Source organism: Oscarella lobularis, chromosome 4 (genome assembly GCF_947507565.1).
Source record: "Oscarella lobularis chromosome 4, ooOscLobu1.1, whole genome shotgun sequence".
NCBI classification, from domain to species: domain Eukaryota; kingdom Metazoa; phylum Porifera; class Homoscleromorpha; order Homosclerophorida; family Oscarellidae; genus Oscarella; species Oscarella lobularis.
This window is the reverse complement of record NC_089178.1, coordinates 363383-382305: the sequence shown is the minus strand read 5'-3', so window position 1 is coordinate 382305 and position 18923 is coordinate 363383. Positions and strand designations below refer to the sequence as shown.

General features: G+C 46.4%; 6 protein-coding genes across 11 annotated transcripts; 4 read left to right on the top strand and 2 right to left on the bottom strand.

Annotated features, from left to right (window-relative positions):
* The first annotated feature begins 58 nt into the window (after nucleotides 1–58).
* On the top strand, nucleotides 59–4103 carry LOC136185987 (RNA-binding protein 5-A-like). The gene is made up of 24 exons (XM_065973218.1): nucleotides 59–116; nucleotides 188–347; nucleotides 407–614; nucleotides 673–834; nucleotides 888–960; nucleotides 1013–1086; nucleotides 1144–1242; nucleotides 1337–1397; nucleotides 1610–1687; nucleotides 1749–1792; nucleotides 1849–1965; nucleotides 2021–2087; nucleotides 2146–2191; nucleotides 2332–2380; nucleotides 2503–2638; nucleotides 2683–2777; nucleotides 2823–2897; nucleotides 2951–3030; nucleotides 3087–3136; nucleotides 3185–3234; nucleotides 3286–3505; nucleotides 3558–3700; nucleotides 3751–3792; nucleotides 3933–4103. The coding sequence occupies exons 2-24, from the start codon at nucleotides 190–192 to the stop codon at nucleotides 4002–4004; spliced, it is 2199 nt and encodes a 732-aa protein (XP_065829290.1). The 5' UTR covers nucleotides 59–116; nucleotides 188–189; the 3' UTR covers nucleotides 4005–4103.
* LOC136185988 (TAF5-like RNA polymerase II p300/CBP-associated factor-associated factor 65 kDa subunit 5L) lies at nucleotides 3908–5800 on the bottom strand. Its single transcript, XM_065973219.1, has one exon. The coding sequence runs from the start codon at nucleotides 5638–5640 to the stop codon at nucleotides 4099–4101; it is 1542 nt and encodes a 513-aa protein (XP_065829291.1). The 5' UTR covers nucleotides 5641–5800; the 3' UTR covers nucleotides 3908–4098.
* LOC136185989 (GATOR1 complex protein NPRL2-like) lies at nucleotides 5431–7857 on the top strand. 3 transcript variants are annotated; one of them, XM_065973221.1, is made up of 10 exons: nucleotides 5431–5883; nucleotides 6105–6296; nucleotides 6352–6520; nucleotides 6579–6687; nucleotides 6741–6877; nucleotides 6936–7121; nucleotides 7175–7268; nucleotides 7323–7443; nucleotides 7503–7610; nucleotides 7659–7857. In XM_065973221.1, exons 2-10 carry the CDS (start codon nucleotides 6112–6114, stop codon nucleotides 7771–7773), a joined length of 1224 nt encoding a protein of 407 aa, XP_065829293.1. In that variant the 5' UTR covers nucleotides 5431–5883; nucleotides 6105–6111; the 3' UTR covers nucleotides 7774–7857. The 3 variants fall into 3 exon arrangements, with proteins under 3 accessions (XP_065829293.1, XP_065829292.1, XP_065829294.1); XM_065973222.1 differs by lacking the exon at nucleotides 5431–5883 and having other exon boundaries at nucleotides 5906–6296; nucleotides 6936–7033; nucleotides 7085–7121; XM_065973220.1 differs by lacking the exon at nucleotides 5431–5883 and having other exon boundaries at nucleotides 5905–6296.
* Nucleotides 7858–8024: 167 nt separating this feature from the next.
* On the top strand, nucleotides 8025–11930 carry LOC136185981 (uncharacterized protein in vnfD 5'region-like). 2 transcript variants are annotated; one of them, XM_065973210.1, is made up of 12 exons: nucleotides 8025–8141; nucleotides 8207–8332; nucleotides 8401–8635; nucleotides 8700–8898; nucleotides 8962–9005; nucleotides 9060–9198; nucleotides 9256–9351; nucleotides 9404–9812; nucleotides 9877–9927; nucleotides 9977–10086; nucleotides 10143–10479; nucleotides 10532–11930. In XM_065973210.1, exons 8-12 carry the CDS (start codon nucleotides 9744–9746, stop codon nucleotides 11837–11839), a joined length of 1875 nt encoding a protein of 624 aa, XP_065829282.1. In that variant the 5' UTR covers nucleotides 8025–8141; nucleotides 8207–8332; nucleotides 8401–8635; nucleotides 8700–8898; nucleotides 8962–9005; nucleotides 9060–9198; nucleotides 9256–9351; nucleotides 9404–9743; the 3' UTR covers nucleotides 11840–11930. The 2 variants fall into 2 exon arrangements, with proteins under 2 accessions (XP_065829282.1, XP_065829283.1); XM_065973211.1 differs by having other exon boundaries at nucleotides 8401–8898.
* A 138-nt stretch (nucleotides 11931–12068) lies between these two features.
* Nucleotides 12069–15757, top strand: LOC136185974 (mutS protein homolog 5-like). Of its 2 annotated transcripts, none has more exons than XM_065973199.1 (22): nucleotides 12069–12171; nucleotides 12224–12347; nucleotides 12408–12533; nucleotides 12601–12835; nucleotides 12900–12935; nucleotides 12991–13119; nucleotides 13188–13326; nucleotides 13397–13459; nucleotides 13514–13585; nucleotides 13636–13692; nucleotides 13741–13813; nucleotides 13864–13973; nucleotides 14023–14103; nucleotides 14156–14243; nucleotides 14294–14390; nucleotides 14443–14659; nucleotides 14723–14872; nucleotides 14930–15004; nucleotides 15056–15199; nucleotides 15251–15388; nucleotides 15446–15519; nucleotides 15576–15757. In XM_065973199.1, the coding sequence occupies exons 1-22, from the start codon at nucleotides 12100–12102 to the stop codon at nucleotides 15679–15681; spliced, it is 2406 nt and encodes an 801-aa protein (XP_065829271.1). In that variant the 5' UTR covers nucleotides 12069–12099; the 3' UTR covers nucleotides 15682–15757. The 2 variants fall into 2 exon arrangements, with proteins under 2 accessions (XP_065829271.1, XP_065829272.1); XM_065973200.1 differs by having other exon boundaries at nucleotides 15446–15526.
* LOC136185979 (kinesin-like protein KIF3A) lies at nucleotides 15646–18777 on the bottom strand. 2 transcript variants are annotated; one of them, XM_065973208.1, is made up of 16 exons: nucleotides 18485–18777; nucleotides 18270–18414; nucleotides 18130–18214; nucleotides 17973–18078; nucleotides 17769–17908; nucleotides 17455–17708; nucleotides 17270–17397; nucleotides 17128–17211; nucleotides 16918–17074; nucleotides 16685–16865; nucleotides 16503–16613; nucleotides 16323–16448; nucleotides 16214–16267; nucleotides 16087–16158; nucleotides 15890–16032; nucleotides 15646–15830 (listed from the first exon to the last, which is right to left on the bottom strand). In XM_065973208.1, the coding sequence occupies exons 1-16, from the start codon at nucleotides 18750–18752 to the stop codon at nucleotides 15746–15748; spliced, it is 2139 nt and encodes a 712-aa protein (XP_065829280.1). In that variant the 5' UTR covers nucleotides 18753–18777; the 3' UTR covers nucleotides 15646–15745. The 2 variants fall into 2 exon arrangements, with proteins under 2 accessions (XP_065829280.1, XP_065829279.1); XM_065973207.1 differs by having other exon boundaries at nucleotides 15890–16158.
* Between the last annotated feature and the right edge of the window lie 146 nt (nucleotides 18778–18923).

The window sequence follows — 18923 nt, the reverse complement described above, 5'->3', positions numbered from 1 at the left end:
AAATCACTGACTGAAGTGATCGAAGTATGCGCAAAAGCCACACGGACGCGGTTCTTTTCTACGTAGAAGCACGAACTATCGAGTCGGCCTAAGCATTTCACTGGGAACGCACCGCGGTAATTTAATAACTACGTATTAGATTTGAGTGTCAACTTTTAAATTTTTACACCTACCTGTACAACTACAGGTATGTCCGCCAACTGCTGTCACGTGCAAGCATGCGCTTTTATGGGCAAAGCGATCAGCCGATCAGCGGACACTTATTTCTCTTTTGTTCTCAACTCCTCGTTTGAGATGACAGGGCGTTCGGGCTACAACGAAATTGGAGACATGATAAGGAGCATACGGTACTTAGATTAGCGCGGGGGCCCCTTTTGGGGTACAACGTCAGCGCGTGGCGTCACAGATCGTCCACGAGCGGCGGCTACGGCCAGAGAGGCGGTGGAGGCGGCTACGGCTACAGAGACCGCGATTCGGGTCGCCGCAGCCGCAGTCCAAGCCCGTCTCGCTCATCCTATCGCGATCGCGATCGAGATCGTCGTCGCGATCGCGATTGGCATCACCACGACGATCGTCACGGCTCCTCCGATCGTCATTCCAGTCGTCGCGACGAGGTACCTCAAATCGATCAGTGAGAGAGACCCCCTACGAGGAAACGGACCATTTTCTCAGCGATGGGAGCGTTCGGGCAAGGCGTCGGCGCGCGAATGGGACAAAGGGAAGACGTGGGACGACGGCAGCGGAAAACACGATCACGGCGACGATTACAAGCCGCCCGAGCCGTCGAATACGGTCGTAATTCGAAATCTTCCCGATTCGGCTCAAGAAGACGACGTGAGTAAAAAGTGAGAGAGAGAATGGACAAGTGAGGTATAATTGACATGTAGATTCGACAAGCGTTACAGCAGGCCGGGTTTGGTAATATGCGAGAAGTTCGACTAATTCGAAATCGAGACACAGGTAGAATCGAATCGAAGTGCACGCACTTCGGAGATTGATTTTGTTGCCATAGGAACGAGTAGAGGCTTTGCCTTTGTCGAGTTTCCAACTCTAGATGACGCTAATGTTTTTCTAAAAGCGTGTGAAGTAAATTAATAATTGACTATTAATTCGTGAAAAGTGTATAGGAAAATTTTCTTTTAGCGCCAAGGCATCTATGTTCATCATCGACGCGTGAATTCGAACTATAGCAAAAACCGTCACAGTGCAGAGGATCGATCGTCGGACTGGAAATGCTATAAGGCTAGGCTTCTTTCCCCTATTCTGCGCTTGACCTGCTTGACGGAAAGCCTACGTGAGGGCTGTCTTAATAATTGGGGTCTCTTCGCTGCTACAGTGTCAGGCGTTGAATTTTCGATGGAGGGATGCCTGCTTTAGTTGTCACGCTAAGAAAATAGGTAAGGAAGGCAATTGTTGATTTTTGAGCAAGGGGGACTTTGTGCGTTCACCAAAGGGTTGAGTGCTTGTGGTTATTTTGTTATTATTTTCTGGCCACAATGCTTATTGACTTTGGGAAATGTTTGTGGGTCAATGTACACTGCATTGTCTTTTTTTCCTTGTGCATGAGAGATAATGTATCTTTTGACCTGAAATGGTTTTCGTATTGCAGACAGTCAGTTGCCTCCCGCTTTGGACGAGAGCTCGTTTGATGGCTCGAAGTACGTAGCAAAAAATCCAGAATCAAATGGTAGCTCCTTTTTGTTGTCTTCCTTTTAGAGTGATTTCTATAATACCTGTTTTTTCTCTAGTGGTGCTCTTCAGAAAGTTGGACACGCTTTCATCTGAAGACACTGTGATACAACGAATATGACGTATTGATACTTTTGTAGTCAATTTATTATCTATTAGATACGGAGTTCCGTTTTGGCTGTGGCTCCCATAAACGTGATCAACGTCCGCATTGTCAAAGACAAGCTCACGAACACGTCAAGAGGATTCTGCTTCATTGAATTGGATTCAGTTCAAGTGGGAATCGACTGTCCTGAACCAGATGAATTATTCTTATTTATTTGTTTATTAGACGTCGTATTACCTAATAGAAGTACTAAAAGCAATCAAACCTCCGTTTTCTATTGACGGAAGAGAAGGTAAAATGAAATATCCAGTGTCAATGACCAATAATAATATATGCGTGCGTGTCAATAGTTCAATTTTCCTATACTAAGTGCCCTCCCGTGGCCTCCAGTTTCAGGTGGGTGTAGATAGAGAATGGCGTAGCTAGGCGCACAATGTTCGGTCTCTGGCTTCAATCAAAATCATCATCTCTTGTATTTCGTACTTCTGGTGTTTATTGTTGATTTCTGATCCTCCGCTTTCGTTCCTTACAAGCAGTTCATCCGCTGGTGCTATTGGTCCGAGTTTGCCGCAAGCCGCCGGCACTGTAAGTGAAAAGCAACCATTGGGAGCGCATCGTCACACTTGAGGAGATGTCGAATTTTAAAATTTTCTATTCCAAAGAACATAGTCCATGTCTAATAATAAGTCGTTTCTCCTTTCTCTCAGCCCTACGTCACCATGGAGATGATGATTGCAACCGTGATGGAAGACGATGCCGCGGCGAACGAGCTGGTTGGCTTGGGACGAGCTGTTGCAGCCGGTAGGGACAAGGAAAGGACTTGGAAGGACATGGGAGACAAAGGTAGAAGCGTTGCAATGAGAACGTGGTCATTGCAGATGCTATAGGCCAACAAAAATCAGCTGGGCCGACGAGCGCAATGGCTCAGAATGCTGTGAGTGCTGCGGCAGCCTTGTCTAAGCATCAGTCAGGCAGTGCTAAAGTATGTTGGAGGTAGGTATGACGATTTTCTCATGGTTCTTCGCAGAAGGGTGGCGGGGAGATGAATTCTTCTTTTGTGTACGATTCCAGTTCGGGTCTCTATTACGATTCTAAAACGCAGGTTCGAAGATCCGAGTTTTAGTGGAACGTTTAGGTTACAGTCAAGGCTTTTAGTATTACTATAATCCAACAACGGGCTTGTATTGTTATTATGATAGCGACAGGCAGACCTATGTGTCTGTCGATGCTCAAGGGTAAGATTTTCATTGAATCTCTTTTGCTGCACATTTGCATTGTTTTATTTTCTTAGAAACCCTCTTCAGTCTGATGACACTGAGCCTAAAACTCCCACAGATCCCAGTTTGAAAATTTCGTCTTTCTTAGAATTAAATATACCGCGTTTCTTAGAGTTGAAAAAGAAAAAGGAAAATGGAGGCAAGAGCAAGAGTGCTAAACAGGTGAGTTCATTTTTTTCGTTGCCAAAAGCTAATAGGAGTGTTTTTCTCAAGATCGCAAAAGACATGGCGCGTTGGGCGAAACGCGTTAATGATGCAAAGGCTGTGGCGAAAGCTGCCATGGCTGAGTCCGATCCCCCAAAGATGGGCATAGCAAACAGCTTAGGACTCCAACACATAGACGAGGAAGAAACGCAAGTTGAAGAAAAAGGCCCGTCATTTTTTGCGTCCGAGCCGTCAAAGCCAATAGACTTCTCTGGAATGGGACCAGAAGGTAGCGAGGGAAACTGAGTCCCAATCGTTGTTTCTGCATGGTCTTCTTTTAGCTGAGCCAAGTACTGGTACCGGAATGATTGATCCGGATCCAAGTCACACAGATTGGCCAGCTCTGGCGTGTCTTCTTTGCAAGAGGAAGTTTCCCAATCGAGACGGGCTGATACGACACCAGAAGTACTCGGATCTTCACAAGGTAAGGCAACGGTTGCAATAAAGCTGTTTCTAAATACATGAGTAATTTAGGACAACCTTCGTTCTCAGAGCAACTCCAAACAGGGAAAGCCAGTAGGTTACGCGCATGCACTACAGCACATCCAGATACCTGTAAATTCAAGTTGTCTGAACCTATCTGGGTTCAGATGATTGGGGGATGTGCTGTGGAATTACTAAGTAATGCCGGTATACACGCGACGTGTCCTCTCTAGGGAAAGTACAGAGATAGAGCCCAAGAACGAAGAACGCTCTTTGGCTCTGAGCCACCACCCAGTCAATTCTAAAGCAAACAAAAAAACTTGCATTGCACCTATTTCTACAGCATTGGCATAGCCAGCATGATAAACAAATAAATTGAAATCCAAAAAACCATTGTCTTTACTTATTCGCAGGATGTAGCCCAGCAGCTAGAAGCAAGCTAGGATTCCTGTATCGAAGACAATAAATCGAAGAAGGTTTGGGGCTACGATAAACGCCGTGCCGGGGTGGCCCAGCATCATCTTGGACATCCCACACGCGCACCACACCGTCATCGCCGGCAGAGGCAACAGCCCGTCCATCGGGACTGAACTCCACGCAATGAACGGTCAAATCCGTTTTAAATTCCTTAAAAATCGACGCCGACGCGATGTCCCAGACGACGACGTCGCCGTCGTCGTCGCCGGAAACGAGAAGACGGCCGTGCGGCGCGACGGCAACGCAGCGCACGGCGCGCCGATGCTTACCGGCGAAAACGCGAACGAATTCGCCGGACTGAAGCGACCAGAGTCGCGCCGTACGATCGGTCGATCCCGTCACAACGTAATTCCCATTTGGGTGAAAACGGACGGCGTTCACGGCGGCCGTGTGACCGGCGAATACTCGCACGGGATGAGTCGCGTCCGTTTGCCAGAGTCGCGCCGTCGTGTCGAGCGACGCCGTCGCGAAGTAGAATCCGACGGGGCTGAGCGCGACGTCGACGACGGGCCACGCGTGGCCCGCGTAGAGAACCGTGTTTGCGCGCGCGGGGACGTCCCAGAGACGAACGGTCTTGTCGGCGGAGGCGGTGAGAAGGTGGCGTTCGTCGTGCGTGAAACAGGACGAATAGACGGGACCTGTGTGACCGAGAAGAGTTGTCGGCGTTGACGGAGCAAGACGATTCCATAAGCGGACGGACGAATCGTCGAATGTTGCTGATATCATCCGAGTTGACGTTGATATGGCAATGCTGGACAAGCCGAGACGCGCTGCACTGTTGAAATTGTATAGGCAGATGGATGGGGCAATGAGCGGCGGCGTTTCTTTGACTCTCGAAATAGCTGCTTTGAGGCGATTCAACTCAGGATTTTCCTCCTCCTCCTCTTTCTTTATTTTGGGCTCTGCTGCAGGAGAATTCCCGCCTTCTTCCGAATCGTTGAAATCAAAACGAATAATCCTCCGAATGATATTCGTCATGGTTACGTCATTGTTTCTCGTCAGATATTCGGTCAATAAACCGAACGCCTTTCTGGACACGGTCACGCGGCGATGATGATGAAGATGATGATGATTTCGAAGATCTTTCGCATCGGCGGCGTGGGCTTTCGCGAGCGAATCGGCGCGCTGCGGCGCGCCGCGCGCGCGACAGTCGTCGCACAGTTCGCGCAGCACCGGAGACAACACGCGACCGATTTCGATATCGAGCGGCGGCGGGCACGCGCGCGCGAACGCTTTCAAGCGTTCGAAGATCGATTCGTATTTGGACGGATCGGCGAAGCTGCTGCACAGTCCGTTGACGAGATTCGGCGATCCGCTGCGCGTTTCGACGTACGTTCGCTCGGCCATGCGATCGATCGGCTCCGCGAGCTCGCGCGCGTTCGCGTGATTCGTTGATCGGGCGTACGCGTCGACGAGATGCTGCAAACGATCGGTTTTCGTTCGAGTGACGCCGCCGCTGCTCATCGTTTTTCTCCTTTCTCAGCAGTCCGTGCCCATTGCCCGGGTTCGCCCTTTCGCCTGTCGAAAGCGTCGAACCCGGTCGAATTGTGATTGGTTTTTCGCACGAAAAGACGCCGAGAAGCACGAAAAGCGGGCAAACCGCCAACTTACTTGTAGTGACACAATGTTAGCGATTTTATATCAAGCGACATCGATCCATGTGCGAATATATCACGTGACACGCGGTTAGCGAGAGAACACCAGCAGGTAAGACCTCTGAAAAAAGCTCGGGAATGGGACGTGCGCGTTTGGAACGTGTTCTAGTGGCTAGTCTGCAACCTGCGGACGCTTTCTATGCACTGGGACGCGATTCCTCTATCTATCCTACCTTAGCGCGCTAAAACGAAATCGCGAAGACAGTCAGGGCCGCCAGGCTTGAAGATCCGAGCCTGCGTCGGTAGTTCTATTCGCATAGCGTTGTCTCTTAGGGGTTCTATGACTGGAATCCTGCCCCCTCTTCCTCCTCCCATCAAGGCAATCATCTTCAGCGAGTTTCATCATTTGGCTGGGCCCGTCTTGACCTATCAAGCTCCTGAGGATTTTCTCTCGAAAGACGTCTTCGACGTCGTGCACGTCTTTATAATAACAAAGCCTCAACTCTATCAGAAACTGATCACAGTGTAAGGAAGCTGAAAAGAAAAATTCTCCTTAGTATTGGAGGCGGATTTTTTATAGTAATGCCGTCAGTCTGCAAATACTCGGCTGTCCGCAGAGTATAGAGGATAAGAAGTACAAGAGAAATGCACTGCTCTTCAACTTTGGTCTCGTCTTTGATCCCAATGCCGATACTGCACCTTTTGAGCCGATCGTGAAAAAACTCGCTCGCTGTTTTAGGTCGCTCGAGGTTGTTAATTAATAATTAGAAATCTTAATTAAAAACTAGCCTTTTTGTTGTGTTGTAGCTGGAATCTGAATTCTTGTCACAGGAAACGACAAAAGCCAAATTGCCAAATATTCTAGATCAGATATTGAAACAGTTGAATGCAAAGGGATACTGCGCCGTACCTGCAGGCGAGTTTGAGAGCAAGCGAGAGTCCACACTTGAGTTCATTACACGAATTTAGATGAAGCGAATTCGATTTGTCTCAAAGTAGTTCCTGACTGCTGCGACGCCCCAGCCGTTCTAGATCATCAGGTTCCCATTTTCTGCATTGACCAGTTGAAAATAGCGGGAACGACGTGGGATTTGACCATTCAGCAGGTTGCCTACCGACGTTGCTTGTCAGTAGAAGGGAAAACATCGGTTTTCTTTCCTCTAGGTCCTTCCGTACATTGATGGATTTAATCACGTCAATCACATATCACAAAAATCGTCGGTTGATTTGAGTCTAGTTCGTCTGTGCATACAACACCTGCTGTATATTTGTTTTTGGCACGATAGCTTAGAGCTTTACACTTCTTTCTGCAGGCATCACGACGTCATAAAACTGATTTCTATATTTCAGGTAAGAGCTAGTGGTTGTCAATTCTCAAGTTTTACTGTTGTCGTGTTTTGAAGTACTCTAACGTATATGCAACACTTCCGGCTGTTTCTCAGTTGATAGAAAACGAAGAATTAGCTGAAGAGTGTCTTACCTTTGTGACCAAACGTGGTAGAGTACATATGATACTGGCTACAGTGGGATTTTTCACGAAAGTCGGCTTAGGCAACTCGCGACCGTCGATAAAAGACGTCTTCAGCTTGTATTGTGCTTTGTGTCACGGAGTCACTGTCAAGGACCTGTGTACCGCTCGTCACGAAACTCAAGGGTTGGGAATTGACGAGAGGTATCCCCCTCGACTACCTTTATTGCACGATGTGTAGTTTAGTGTGTTTTTTTTGTAAGGCGTTTTATACAGTTCGGGCTCATGAAGGGTTTGATAGCGAGAGTTCAAAAATATCCCGTTCTACTAGGCGACAAACCTAGTGTAGGGCGACTGAAACCCTTTAGCTCGTAAGCGTATATTGTCTTCATGAGAAATCTTACTAATACTCTGTGTAGTATGCTTACTGGTAAACATAATATGGACGAAATTTGCTGTCATTCAGAACTGAGCTATCAAGAATTGGACACTCTAATAGAGGCGGACCCACACCTTGTAGTCTGCTGGAAGTGAAGCATTACACGTGTACCATAGAAAGGTACTGCTCGCTGCATCAGTGCTAATTTTTATACTTCAATAAATACCACGTGGACTTTTTCCCGCCTTTTTTGCGGGACCTCAGCTGAGTGTCTTCTAATGATGGACGAGGCCGATTTGACCGTCCACCGACGTTCGCAGATATTCGACGAAGATTCGGAAGACTCCAAGGTAACGGAGCATCAATTTGGACTAGACTTCGAAAGAGAGGGGCCCCCTGATTTATCTAAGCGTTCTGTGGAGCGGCGGAAGGCTCGGATCGTCGTTCTACGACACGCTCTCGTCGGAACTAAACTTTCAACTGGACATAGTCGAAAGGGACGACTTCGAACAACTGAGAAATCGTAAATCGAAGAATCCCAAAGAGGAGGAGGGGCATCGCTTATACTGTACGTCACTCCTACTGTAGTTTTACGTCAAGTACGTCCACAGTCGATCCTAACGAGTTCGAAGCAAGACGAGCGCTTCGTGAAAGCGATTCGCGAAATGGATTTCGACGTCGACGAAATCGAAATTTTGCCGAGCAGCGATTATTGTACGAAAAAAAATTCCAAATCCATAAAGTCTAATTTTTAATTTAATTAATTAATTTAATTAATTAAGCTGTCGACGTTTGCAAACGACGTCTGCTGACGTTGGCATCGCTTCCGGAAATGCCGAATCATTTCAGCGCGGAAGAGAAAGTAATCTACGTGTCGTCGCTCGTTCCGCCGGATAGCCGCAATGCGGTGAAATCGGCCGGCGCACTGCTCAAGCATCTCGACAAGAAGAGAGTCAACGTCGAATTGGAGAATAGGGACGTGCACATTCCTGTGCTATCAGTGAAACAGTATCTATTGTAGGGAAGAAATAGTCTCTCTCTCATTTAGGAAGACATCGTTTTCTTCCTCTCACTCTCTTAGGAATGATATCATGGCTATTGATGATAATTCTCTCAGGCAATATTGAATTTTTTGCGGGGGCGCGGTTAGTGCTCTGCAGGCATCATCCGTCGACGTACAAGACTGGTAACGCTTCGAAGGAAGGCCTTTCTCTATTTGGAATTTGCAAAAGCTCCTTCCTCTCATTGGTGCTGATACAAATGCTTTTGATGACTATATGGTTAATTAATTAACGCGTTGTTTGTTTGTAAGTTCTTTATAATTAAGAACTCTCTTTATTTAGGCTGCCCGTAAGCTTCCTAATGAAACGTCTGAAGAACAGGCGAAGTAAGTAGTTGACTCGCTTTTCTTTTCTCCACTGCCAGTAGTTGGAGTTTGTAGAAGAGACAAAGCGATGCAGGCGGGACTATTGACTGCAATACGGATACCAATATCGGTTATGCATGCTGTAAATGATTGCTGGCCTGCCTTGCAGACAATAGCGGAAAAGGGAAACTTCAAGTGCATATCGGATGTTCAGGTTAGCATACCCCTCTAGAGATCGATAGAAAGATAGACCATACGTCATGTACTGTAGGTTGGTGCCAAGGGACTGGAAGCAGGAGTCTTTGGTGCCTATCATAATGTCATGGTCAATTGCAGTGAGCTGAGTGATGATGCTCTAAGAGCCAAAGTGAGATGACATAAATCGTCAGCGAGTGAGGCGGCTATTGTTTCTACTCTAGGTTGAGCAAGACGCTAAAGATGCACTCAACGTAGGATTGACGCGAAGTAGAGCGATTTTTGACTTGGTAGAAAAGAGAGTTGCTGACGTCATATAGGAGATACTTGTACGCGATTATGGATTGATCAGCTGGCAAAATCAGAGGGGGATACTTTGTCGTGATGTGATAGATAGGGTTGTAGAGATTCTTGATATAGAAAGAAAAGAGAGTCGCTGACGTCATATAGTGGGTGGGGTTTATGACGCATGCTCCCCGAAGGCAGTGACGCAACTGCAACGCAAGTGCGACGCAACGACTCGTCTTTTCTCGCTAGTTCGTACAGTACGTTTCGGCTGGCAGCATGGACTCTAAGCCTGAGGGAGAAAAGAAGAAGAAGAAGCAGTCGAGAAAGCGTTCGAGGAAACCTTCTGTACGTCATAGACGTCACGTGCTGACTCAGACTGTCGTGGTAACTGTTATTTTTTCCTGAAAAGGAGAAGAAGAAAAAGCGAAAATCGAAAAAGCGCCCCCGCGAAGAATTTGAAGTTAGCTGGCTCTTTGATCCTTAGTCCGCCTTTTTCTAGAAATTTTTAGGAGACGTCGCCAGAGTCAAGGGAGAGCTCCAGTAAACATTCGATGACGGAGGAGGAAGAGGAGGAGAAAGATGTATTCTCTTCGAACGCATCTCCGCCAAAACGAACGAGGTATTGGGGACAAGCATGCATATTATCTGATAAAAGCTTACTCGTACATGTTGCAGCCCAGTCAAGAAAATTATATTCGATTCTTCTGTGATTTCCGAATTTTTGAATGAGGACGCCCTACTGGTTGACAAATCGACGTACATTGCGAAGTTGGCGTCGTCAACTTGCAAGAGTTTTTTTGTGGCTCGGCCACGAAAGTTCGGAAAGACTCTCTTCTTGCGTTTTCTTCGGGAATTTTTCTTGGGCAACAGGGCCATATTCGAAAGCTTAGGGTTAGCTATTTGCAAGGATCCGTCGGTGAAGTGGAAGCGTTACCCTGTGATCCACTTGGACATGTCACTTGTCACTGGCGTGACAAGCGTCGCAAAGTTTGAGTCGTCCTTAAAGGATTTGGTTTGTCTAATGGACTGTTTCTGAGATGATCTTAAGTTTCTTATTTTTTTAGGTGCTTGAAACTGCTTCCGATTTGGATATCCGTCTCAATGACGATCCTGATTTGACGGCAGTCACACTCTTTGCTCGTCTCATTAAAAGGGCCTATCAAAAGGAAAAACTTCGCGTCGTCATTCTCATTGATGAATACGATGCGCCGTTTCTGAATAACCCGTCATTGGGAGATGAGTGCGAAAGGCTTCTTTCTTCTTTCTATGGGGTGATGAAAAGCACTGCGGAATTTTTGCGATTTCGCTACGTTACGGGAATCACCCACTTCTGCTTGCCTGATTGCGGGAGTGGATTGAACGAACTTGATGACCTAGATGACGATCCAGATTTTAACTATTCGGCGCTCTTCGGGTACACTTTATCAGAAATCGTACAATTTTGTTCTGCTGAAGTGGATGCGGCAACCCAGCGCGAGGGGCTCACACAAAACGAGGAAGAATTGGCCAGTCTTCTGAAATACTACGATGGCTACAACTGGGATAAAGAAGGACGATCAGCATACCAAGTGTATAATCCGTATAGCGTCAATAGTTTTTTGGCTAAGAAGAAAATTGCGTCTTACTGGGGAGTCCGAGGCATTCCTTCTTGGCTGAAGGGGACCCTTGTCAAGTATGACTACGTGACTTTATCATTGCATTTGGAATCGTCGATGTCATCGCGCCCTACTTCACTTACAGAAATATGTGGGGAAAACCCATCAAGTGAAGTGATTCCTTACGTACTGTGGGAGAGTGGAATTTTGGCAAAGACGTCTACGGGTGGTTACTCTTTTGTGAATGATGAGGCACGTGATGCATTCAAGACCATTGTTTTGAATCATTGCCCAAGGCCATCCACCACCTCTGACTTCTCTTCTCATCTCATTTCTATCAAGCAACGGCTTGCTTGTGATGATATCAAAGGAGTTTTTGACAACTTGGAGAAAATTTTCAATTCATTTCCTGACGTCGTGAGGAACCGGAGCCAGAGTCAAAAGAATGAATATCCTTACCATCTTTCAACTTACGTCATTTTCTTGATGCAAGCTGACGTTAGAGTTGGCACTCCTGAAACGTCAGCCGGAGGGGGGAGAATTGACTTATATGTTGCTACAAAGTCAACAATTTTTGTCATCGAGTTCAAAGTGAACAGAAGTGTGAAAGAGGCTCTGAAGCAGATCAAAGATAACGAATATTCACGATGGGGCGAAGTCTATCTGTCATCAGGACAGTTTTATCGTCACGTAAAGAAAGCAGTTGGAGTCAACTTTCGAATAAAAGATCATGGGTTAGTAGTGGAAACGGGTGTTGAAGATTTACAAATGCGTTAACTATTTAATTAATGTGACAGTAATGGCTGACTGTGTTGATAATTTCATTCTGTCTGTTTTTCTGTTGATTAGAAGAAAAAGTAGGCAAGGACCTATTGTTTCTACTGTTTCTGGTAGGTTGAGCAAGATGCTGAAGATGTATTCAACGTCATGGGGAAATTATCGGCTTGGTCGAAAAAAGAGTTGCTGACGTCATATAGGAGATATTGGTTGACACACGTGGTTGGTGGAGAGTGGGTGTGGCTCAGCTGAGTCTTCTAATGATGGACGAGGCCGATTTGACCGTCCATCGACGTTCGCAGATATTCGACGAAGATTCGGAAGACTCCAAGGTAACGGAGCATCAATTTGGATGAGACTTCGAAAGAGAGGGGCCCCCTATAGATTTACCTAAGCGTTCTGTGGAGCGGCGGAAGGCTCGGATCGTCGTTCTACGACACCTTTTCGTCGGAACTAAACTTTCAACTGGACATAGTCGAAAGAGACGACTTCGAACAACTGAGAAATCGTAAATCGAAAAATCCCAAAGAGGAGGAGGGGCATCGCTTATACTGTACGTCATTCTTAGTTTTACGTCAAGTACGTCCACAGTCGATCCTAACGAGTTCGAAGCAAGACGAGCGCTTCGTGAAAGCGATTCGCGAAATGGATTTCGACGTCGACGAAATCGAAATTTTGCCGAGCAGCGATTATTGTACGAAAAAAAATTCCAAATCCATAAAGTCTAATTTTTAATTTAATTAATTAATTAATTAATTAAGCTGTCGACGTTTGCAAACGACGTCTGCTGACGTTGGCATCGCTTCCGGGAATGCCGAATCATTTCAACGCGGAAGAGAAAGTAATCTACGTGTCGTCGCTCGTTCCGCCGGATAGCCGCAATGCGGTGAAATCGGCCGGCGCACTGCTCAAGCATCTCGACAAGAAGAGAGTCAACGTCGAATTGGAGAACAGGGACGTGCACATTCCTGTGCTATCAGTGAAACAGTACCTATTGTAGGGAAGAAATAGTCTCTCTCTCATTTAGAAAAACGTCGTTTTCTTCCTCTCACTCTCTTAGGAATGACATCATGGCTATTGATGATAATTCTCTCAGGTAATATTGTATTGCAAGGCGTTTTTAGTGAATTTTTTTGCGGGGGCGCGGTTAGTGCTCTGCAGGTTTTCCGTCGCGAGCATCATCCGTCTACGTACAAGACTGGTAACGCTTCGAAGGAAGGCCTTTCTCTATTTGGAATTTGCAATAAAACAAGAACTCTCATTGGAAGTAGAAGACTGAAGTAAGGGAAAAGGATATTTGAAGCTTAGCTAGACGAATGACGGTTTCATTCTCTCTTCGTCCATGCAGAACGTGGTTTATGAGACCGAGTCGCGATCTCGCTCTCTTGACGCAACGCTTCGACGCCGTCGATTTTCTTTCGTCGCCGAGAAATTCGGAGATCGTCGCCTCTCTTCGCGACAGTCTCAAACACGTTTCAAACGTGCTCGTAATTAATTAAACCAAGAGAAAATATTCGAAAGAGAAGAATTCAAATTCGTGCTTCGCGCGGCTTCTAGCGAATTTTAACGAGAATGGTTTCGGCGCACGTCACCATTGCAGACTGGAAATCTCTCTATAAGGTTTGGCTTAGACACTGAATTTTTATTTGCAAGAGCCTACTCACTTTATTTTAGACTGCTTATAATTCGACATATATTGGGGCCACGTGCAAGTCTCTGCCCCAAGAAATAGAAATATTTAGAAAAGTATTTATTAATTAAGTAGCTAGTCGCGACTGCCTATTGGGGACTTTCAGATTGGAGAAGTCTTCACTGAGGATCTGCAAGAGATAGCTGGTCTCATAGATAAAATTGTAAATATGACCGCGCGGCTCCCTGCATTGCGCAATGAGAATTTTCAGGTTGACTTCGAAGAATCTCGTGCTCAGCATCGATTTGTTGTCAAGCTTGGAGTCGATGAAGAATTAGACAGAAGTAAGAAATCCTGCCTAGTTGATTATATACTAACAGTTTGTCAATTGTAGAGAAGGATACGTACAGTCAACTTCCTGACCTAATGACGAAAGTGGCAGAAGAAGAACTGGCAAAATTGGACGGAGCAATCAAAGAATGCAACGTGCTCTATTTTCCACAGGTTGACTCTCTCATTCAGATGAGTTTTTTACTTTCTATGCGAGCGCTAGGTTGGCTACATACTTGCAATTCCTTGCACGGCTGCCGAGAAAGAAGCGAACGATCATCAAATTCCTGGGCTAGAGTTCGTGGTAAGAATAGAAATAGGGCAGTTTTTCTATGGAGTTGGAAGAATACTACTAGTATTGGGCGAACGACTTCGCTCATTACAAGAGTGCAAGGACAAAGGAACTCGACGCTACCCTTGGGGATACTCAAAACGAAATACGAGGCAACGGAATGAACGGAGATATCGACCTCCTTTCATACACAGTCTTTCAGACTACGAGCATTCCATCATGCGCAAATTGGAGTCGACGATTCTCGAACACACAGAAGTTCTATTCGACGTCGTCGAATACGCCGCAGATTTAGACTGGTAAGATATCACCCTAATACACTCAAAGCACTTTTTTTATTTCCTTTTGCAGTTTGATGGCCTTGGCGATGACGGCTCGCGAGAATAACTTCGTAAAGCCAGACTGCACCGCGGAGAACGTGATTCGCGTCGAACGCGGTCGTCATCCGCTCCAGGAACTCTGCACGAATCCGTTCGTTCCAAACGACGTCGTAGTCGAACCGAATAGTCAAAGAATGAAAATTCTAACGGGACCCAACGCGAGCGGAAAAAGCGTCTATCTCAAACAGGTAAACGGACGCACTCCCCCAAGGAATCGTGTTCTTATACAGGGCGGTATACCTCGCACGAAGGTGGCTCTGATTGTCTATATGGCTCACGTCGGAAGTTTCGTGCCGGCCGACTCGGCTTTGATTGGTCTCACCGATCGGATATTCACTCGCATTCACTCTCGCGAAAGCGTCTCCGTTGGTCTGTCGACATTCATGATAGACTTGAATCAAGTACGCGACTCTTTCCAATGAAAAGTCTATATAACGGTTGAACGTTTTTTTATATAGACGGCCGTCGCCTTGCAATCGGCAACGGAGTCTTCGCTAGTTTTGATAGATGAATTCGGCAAAGGAACGTCGACAGTCAGTGCGGTAGGATGAGGGATCAGGGGGATGCCATCTCTTTTGTTCTAGGTGGATGGCTTGGCTCTGTTGACTTCTTCGCTTCGATTTTGGCTCAAGCAGGGAGAACGCTGCCCAAAGGTTTTCGTATCGACTCACTTTCACAGTCTAGTTCAGCAAGACCTGCTCCCAAGCTCGCCTTACGTCCACTTCCAGGTCACTAGCAAAACGAAATCCGCGAGAAAAGAAACCAAAATGTTTCCGCAGACGATGGACGTTATGTGCGACGGAGACGACTTGATTTTCCTGTACGAACTCAAGGACGGTCAGACGACGAGCAGCCACGCTTGCCACATCGCAGCAGAGGCAGGTGTGCCCGAAGAAGTCATTGTCAGAGCAAAAGAGGTCTGCTGCTGTATTCCGCCTGTTTAGCTAAAGCGACTTCCTTCCGAATCTCGCCAGGTATCAAAGCTGGTCCTAGAGCGCCGGCCTATTCATCGCATTCATTCGGCCAGCGCCGAAACGCGAGCAATTCGGTAATAGGTATTCTCTGAAATCCGGTTAGATTTTTGGAGGATATCCGTGCGCACAGATACGCGGAGATCGTGGATCGCTTCTTGAGTCTCGATTTGACGAGAGACGACGCAACGGCATTCCTTAGCGATTACGTCCTACCAGCAGCCGATTCCCTCGACTAAAATCCCTCTACATATACATCTGAGACGACGACACTATGTGGCATACATAACATGTACTAGTTCCCTACGCAAAGTGCTTCTGTGGCGTCATTAGTCCTCTCGATTTGGGAAAGTCCGCTTGGCGATCGGGCGCTGATGTGCCTCCTTTCCTGGATATAAATCGTCGGTGTTATAAAGTGAAGAAGCAGTTTTGTTGAGACGGTTTTACGTTCGCGTCGACGCTGGTCGTCCTTTCGATGATTTCAATTTTCCGGTCGCCTTTTTGGACTCGCCACTTCGCCCTTTCGTTTTTCGGTCTGTACCAGACACGCCGTAGGAGAGATAAATGCTCGACATGTCCGGTTGGCCAAACTGTGGAATATCGCGACAGTGACAACGAGGAAGTCGGCAACGGTACGCGCTTACGTCGGGCCTGGGTTTCTCCGCTTGTGGAGAAGGTAATTTTCGCATGTTGTTACCGGCATACGCTACTCCTCTCTATAGACAAAAAAGAATTCACGATTATCGTCTGGTATGGTACGTCGAGTCTTACCAATTGCCATTCGCCTATTTCTTCATTCCACAGGCAGTGTTTTTCGATGAGTTCCTTCAGAAGATGCTCTATCAAAAGGTAAAATTTCTCAAAGCGGGGTTCGCTTTACCTGGTATTCAGGCGGAATAAAGCTGTCTAACGCTAATTGTTGCAGCTGAAGATCTCTAGAGAGTGCTCGAATGTTTTCCTGTATATCTTCTCGCTCTCGGCGAAATTCGTCGTTCAAGTCTTCCAGCTATGAAAATAGCAAAATCCCAATTCAGGTACGTCATTTTTTCTTATTATTTACCTCCGACTTCGCTGCTACCAGCATTGACCATACTTTTTTGATCATTTTCGTTTTGGCCGCCGCCTCTTCTTTGAGATCCTTGAAGCGCTCTTTCAAGTCAATTTTCTCCGCCTTGGAAGACGAAAGTAAGACGCTGGAGGGAACCGTCCCCCGTAGCGTGACTTTTTCTTTCTATTTTCTACCTCCGTCTCTTTGATCTGTTTCAGCAAAGCTCGCTTTCCTCTCATGCTCGCCTCCAGCTCGCGATGCGAGTCCTCAAGCAATCGCTCCTGCTTTTTCGCCTTCTCGAACAAATTTTCCCCGCCAACGATCAGTTTCGACTTCAAATGCTGTAACTTGTTCTCCAACTCCGTGTGCTCCTGACTGTGACGAGACAAATAGGCAAAAACTCCGAGTTCCATTTTCGGAAAATTACTGAGCGCGAGCCAAGTCCTCCTGCCGCTTTTTCAGTGCTTCCGCCGCCCTTTCCTTCTCCGCTTCGGCGAGATCCTTACTGGCTTCCAACTTGCGTCTCTCAGCTTCAATTTTTGCCTGCATTGCCGACATTTGTTTCGGAGTAATTGATCGCTTTCCTATCAGCAAAAAACTCGACGTCGAATACGAGCTACCATACAAATTGACCAACTTTCTTTCTTCCTCTTCCTCACAACTTTCCGCCCATTCTCGTCCTCCTCTTCCACCTCTTCTTCCGACTCGTCGCCTTCGGAGTCTAACAATAGAAGCGCAAGTCATAGTGAAAGAGCTAGGTCACACATTCTGGCGCTCACCTTCATTATCTTCTTCCAATTGCTTTCTAAGCATTTCAATTTCCTCTTGATATTGCCGAAGCAGTGCATCCTTCGGATCCTCGTTGATACGCGCCTTGTTCTTAATCCTCTTAGCCCTATCAGCATACCTATGCAAAGCAAATGCCTACTACAAACGATATATTGGAAAAACGTTGCGATGAGACCTCAAGGTACTCAGTGTTTCGTCGTAATTATACCCAGCCGGACCTATATTCGCAATCATGACCGTCTTAGCGTTGCCGCCAAGAGAGTCTTGGAGCAGACGCGTCAGATTCGAATTTCGATAGGGAATGTGCGTGCTTTTGCCGTCGACCAGAGCTGAGATTACATTTCCAAGAGTTGATAGCGACAGATTGATTTTCGTCGCTTCTTTCAACCGCTCCCCTGTGGCGCCAGTTTTCGACTGACGCTCAGATCCCTAAAGGGAGGTAGGTGCAAAGGTTTCAACTGTTAATTAACCGGGTTTTTTTTTCTTTACAGCTAAATCGACTAGATTCAGTTTTCCCATGCGCAAGTGAGGTTTCTTGTCGATGCCCAGTGTACTGCATTCTATGGTAACTGTGAAAATTGCGTGAGATCTCGACGAATGTTCGTTCATATTGGTTCGACCCACTACACCTGGAATACGAAAACGTCACATCATATCAATAGGCGAAGCTCTTGCTCTATCATTGCGACGTACGATTCTTGTTTCCTATTGTCATTATTTTCTCCATGTCGTCCATGTTTTTCACGACAAACGAAAGAAGATCTTTGACGTAGACGCCCACATCGGGACGTTCCTTCACCTGAAGTACTACAGCTCTTTACAAACATTTCGTCTACTTTGACGTCATTGCCTCTTTTCTCGTTTTGTGGTTTTTATCCAGCAAATCCCTCACTTCCTCATTGTAAATTTCCAAATACGAACAGCGGACAAGAAAGCTACAAATTGACATAAATAAAATATGCAAATCCTCTCTCTTCGTTTCCCCCTCACGTCGCATCTCCTTCCGACTTCCCTATGTGACTAAATACGTGAGCAAATGAATTGGGTATAATTCCAGTCAATTCCGGCACGCTTCGATTTCCCTCCATTGTAAACGTTTTTCCCGTTCCGGTCTGCCCATATGCAAAAATCGTTCCTAGACAAAACGACGACAATCACAATAATTAAATTAATTAATTAAATTTATTAGTAATTAGATCTTGCACCATTATATCCCTCCAATACGGAATCGATGATGGGTCTCGCCGTCGCGTTATAGACGTCCATTTGCTTCGAATCGGGACCGAATACGGTGTCAAATGTAAAAGATCGGCTCGCGTCATGGTGTTTCCGATCAGTCTTGATCGTAACCGTTCCTCGCACCGAATCGCAGTCGACCACCGCTGCGTGTCCCTGACTAATTTCAGTTTCGCTCAGCGGTCGACAGCGAACCGTTACGTGGACATTGTCCGAGTCGCGCTGTTGTTTCTCCATCGCTGTGGAAATGATCACGTGAACAATCACGTGCACCCAATCAATACTTGCAAGTGTCAATTTTCATCTTACCACAACGTCCTTGACGATAAAGAAATTTATAAATTCTGGGTGCAAGACTGTGCAAGACGGAGAAAGCAAGAAATCCGGGATTTCCCTTACATAAACCCG

What these genes read in the sequence shown, in the direction of transcription:
- LOC136185974 (XM_065973199.1), top strand. Translation starts at nt 12,100, where the DNA reads ATGATGGACGAGGCCGATTTGACCGTCCATCGACGTTCGCAGATATTC. An exon ending in TTTGCCGAGCAGCGATTATT is followed by an intron (nt 12,534 to 12,600) that starts GTACGAAAAAAA and finishes TAATTAATTAAG; the next exon opens with CTGTCGACGTTTGCAAACGA. An exon ending in TCAGTGAAACAGTACCTATT is followed by an intron (nt 12,836 to 12,899) that starts GTAGGGAAGAAA and finishes TCACTCTCTTAG; the next exon opens with GAATGACATCATGGCTATTG.
- LOC136185981 (XM_065973210.1), top strand. Translation starts at nt 9,744, where the DNA reads ATGGACTCTAAGCCTGAGGGAGAAAAGAAGAAGAAGAAGCAGTCGAGA. An exon ending in AGCGTTCGAGGAAACCTTCT is followed by an intron (nt 9,813 to 9,876) that starts GTACGTCATAGA and finishes TTTCCTGAAAAG; the next exon opens with GAGAAGAAGAAAAAGCGAAA. An exon ending in AGTCGTCCTTAAAGGATTTG is followed by an intron (nt 10,480 to 10,531) that starts GTTTGTCTAATG and finishes TTATTTTTTTAG; the next exon opens with GTGCTTGAAACTGCTTCCGA.
- LOC136185987 (XM_065973218.1), top strand. Translation starts at nt 190, where the DNA reads ATGTCCGCCAACTGCTGTCACGTGCAAGCATGCGCTTTTATGGGCAAA. An exon ending in GACATGATAAGGAGCATACG is followed by an intron (nt 348 to 406) that starts GTACTTAGATTA and finishes GTGGCGTCACAG; the next exon opens with ATCGTCCACGAGCGGCGGCT. An exon ending in ATTCGGCTCAAGAAGACGAC is followed by an intron (nt 835 to 887) that starts GTGAGTAAAAAG and finishes ATTGACATGTAG; the next exon opens with ATTCGACAAGCGTTACAGCA.
- LOC136185988 (XM_065973219.1), bottom strand. Translation starts at nt 5,640, where the DNA reads ATGAGCAGCGGCGGCGTCACTCGAACGAAAACCGATCGTTTGCAGCAT.
- LOC136185979 (XM_065973207.1), bottom strand. Translation starts at nt 18,752, where the DNA reads ATGGAGAAACAACAGCGCGACTCGGACAATGTCCACGTAACGGTTCGC. An exon ending in TGAATCTAGTCGATTTAGCT is followed by an intron (nt 17,709 to 17,768) that starts GTAAAGAAAAAA and finishes ACCTCCCTTTAG; the next exon opens with GGATCTGAGCGTCAGTCGAA. An exon ending in TGGTAGCAGCGAAGTCGGAG is followed by an intron (nt 16,449 to 16,502) that starts GTAAATAATAAG and finishes CTATTTTCATAG; the next exon opens with CTGGAAGACTTGAACGACGA.
- LOC136185989 (XM_065973221.1), top strand. Translation starts at nt 6,112, where the DNA reads ATGACTGGAATCCTGCCCCCTCTTCCTCCTCCCATCAAGGCAATCATC. An exon ending in TACCTTTGTGACCAAACGTG is followed by an intron (nt 7,269 to 7,322) that starts GTAGAGTACATA and finishes AAGTCGGCTTAG; the next exon opens with GCAACTCGCGACCGTCGATA. An exon ending in CGACTGAAACCCTTTAGCTC is followed by an intron (nt 7,611 to 7,658) that starts GTAAGCGTATAT and finishes TACTCTGTGTAG; the next exon opens with TATGCTTACTGGTAAACATA.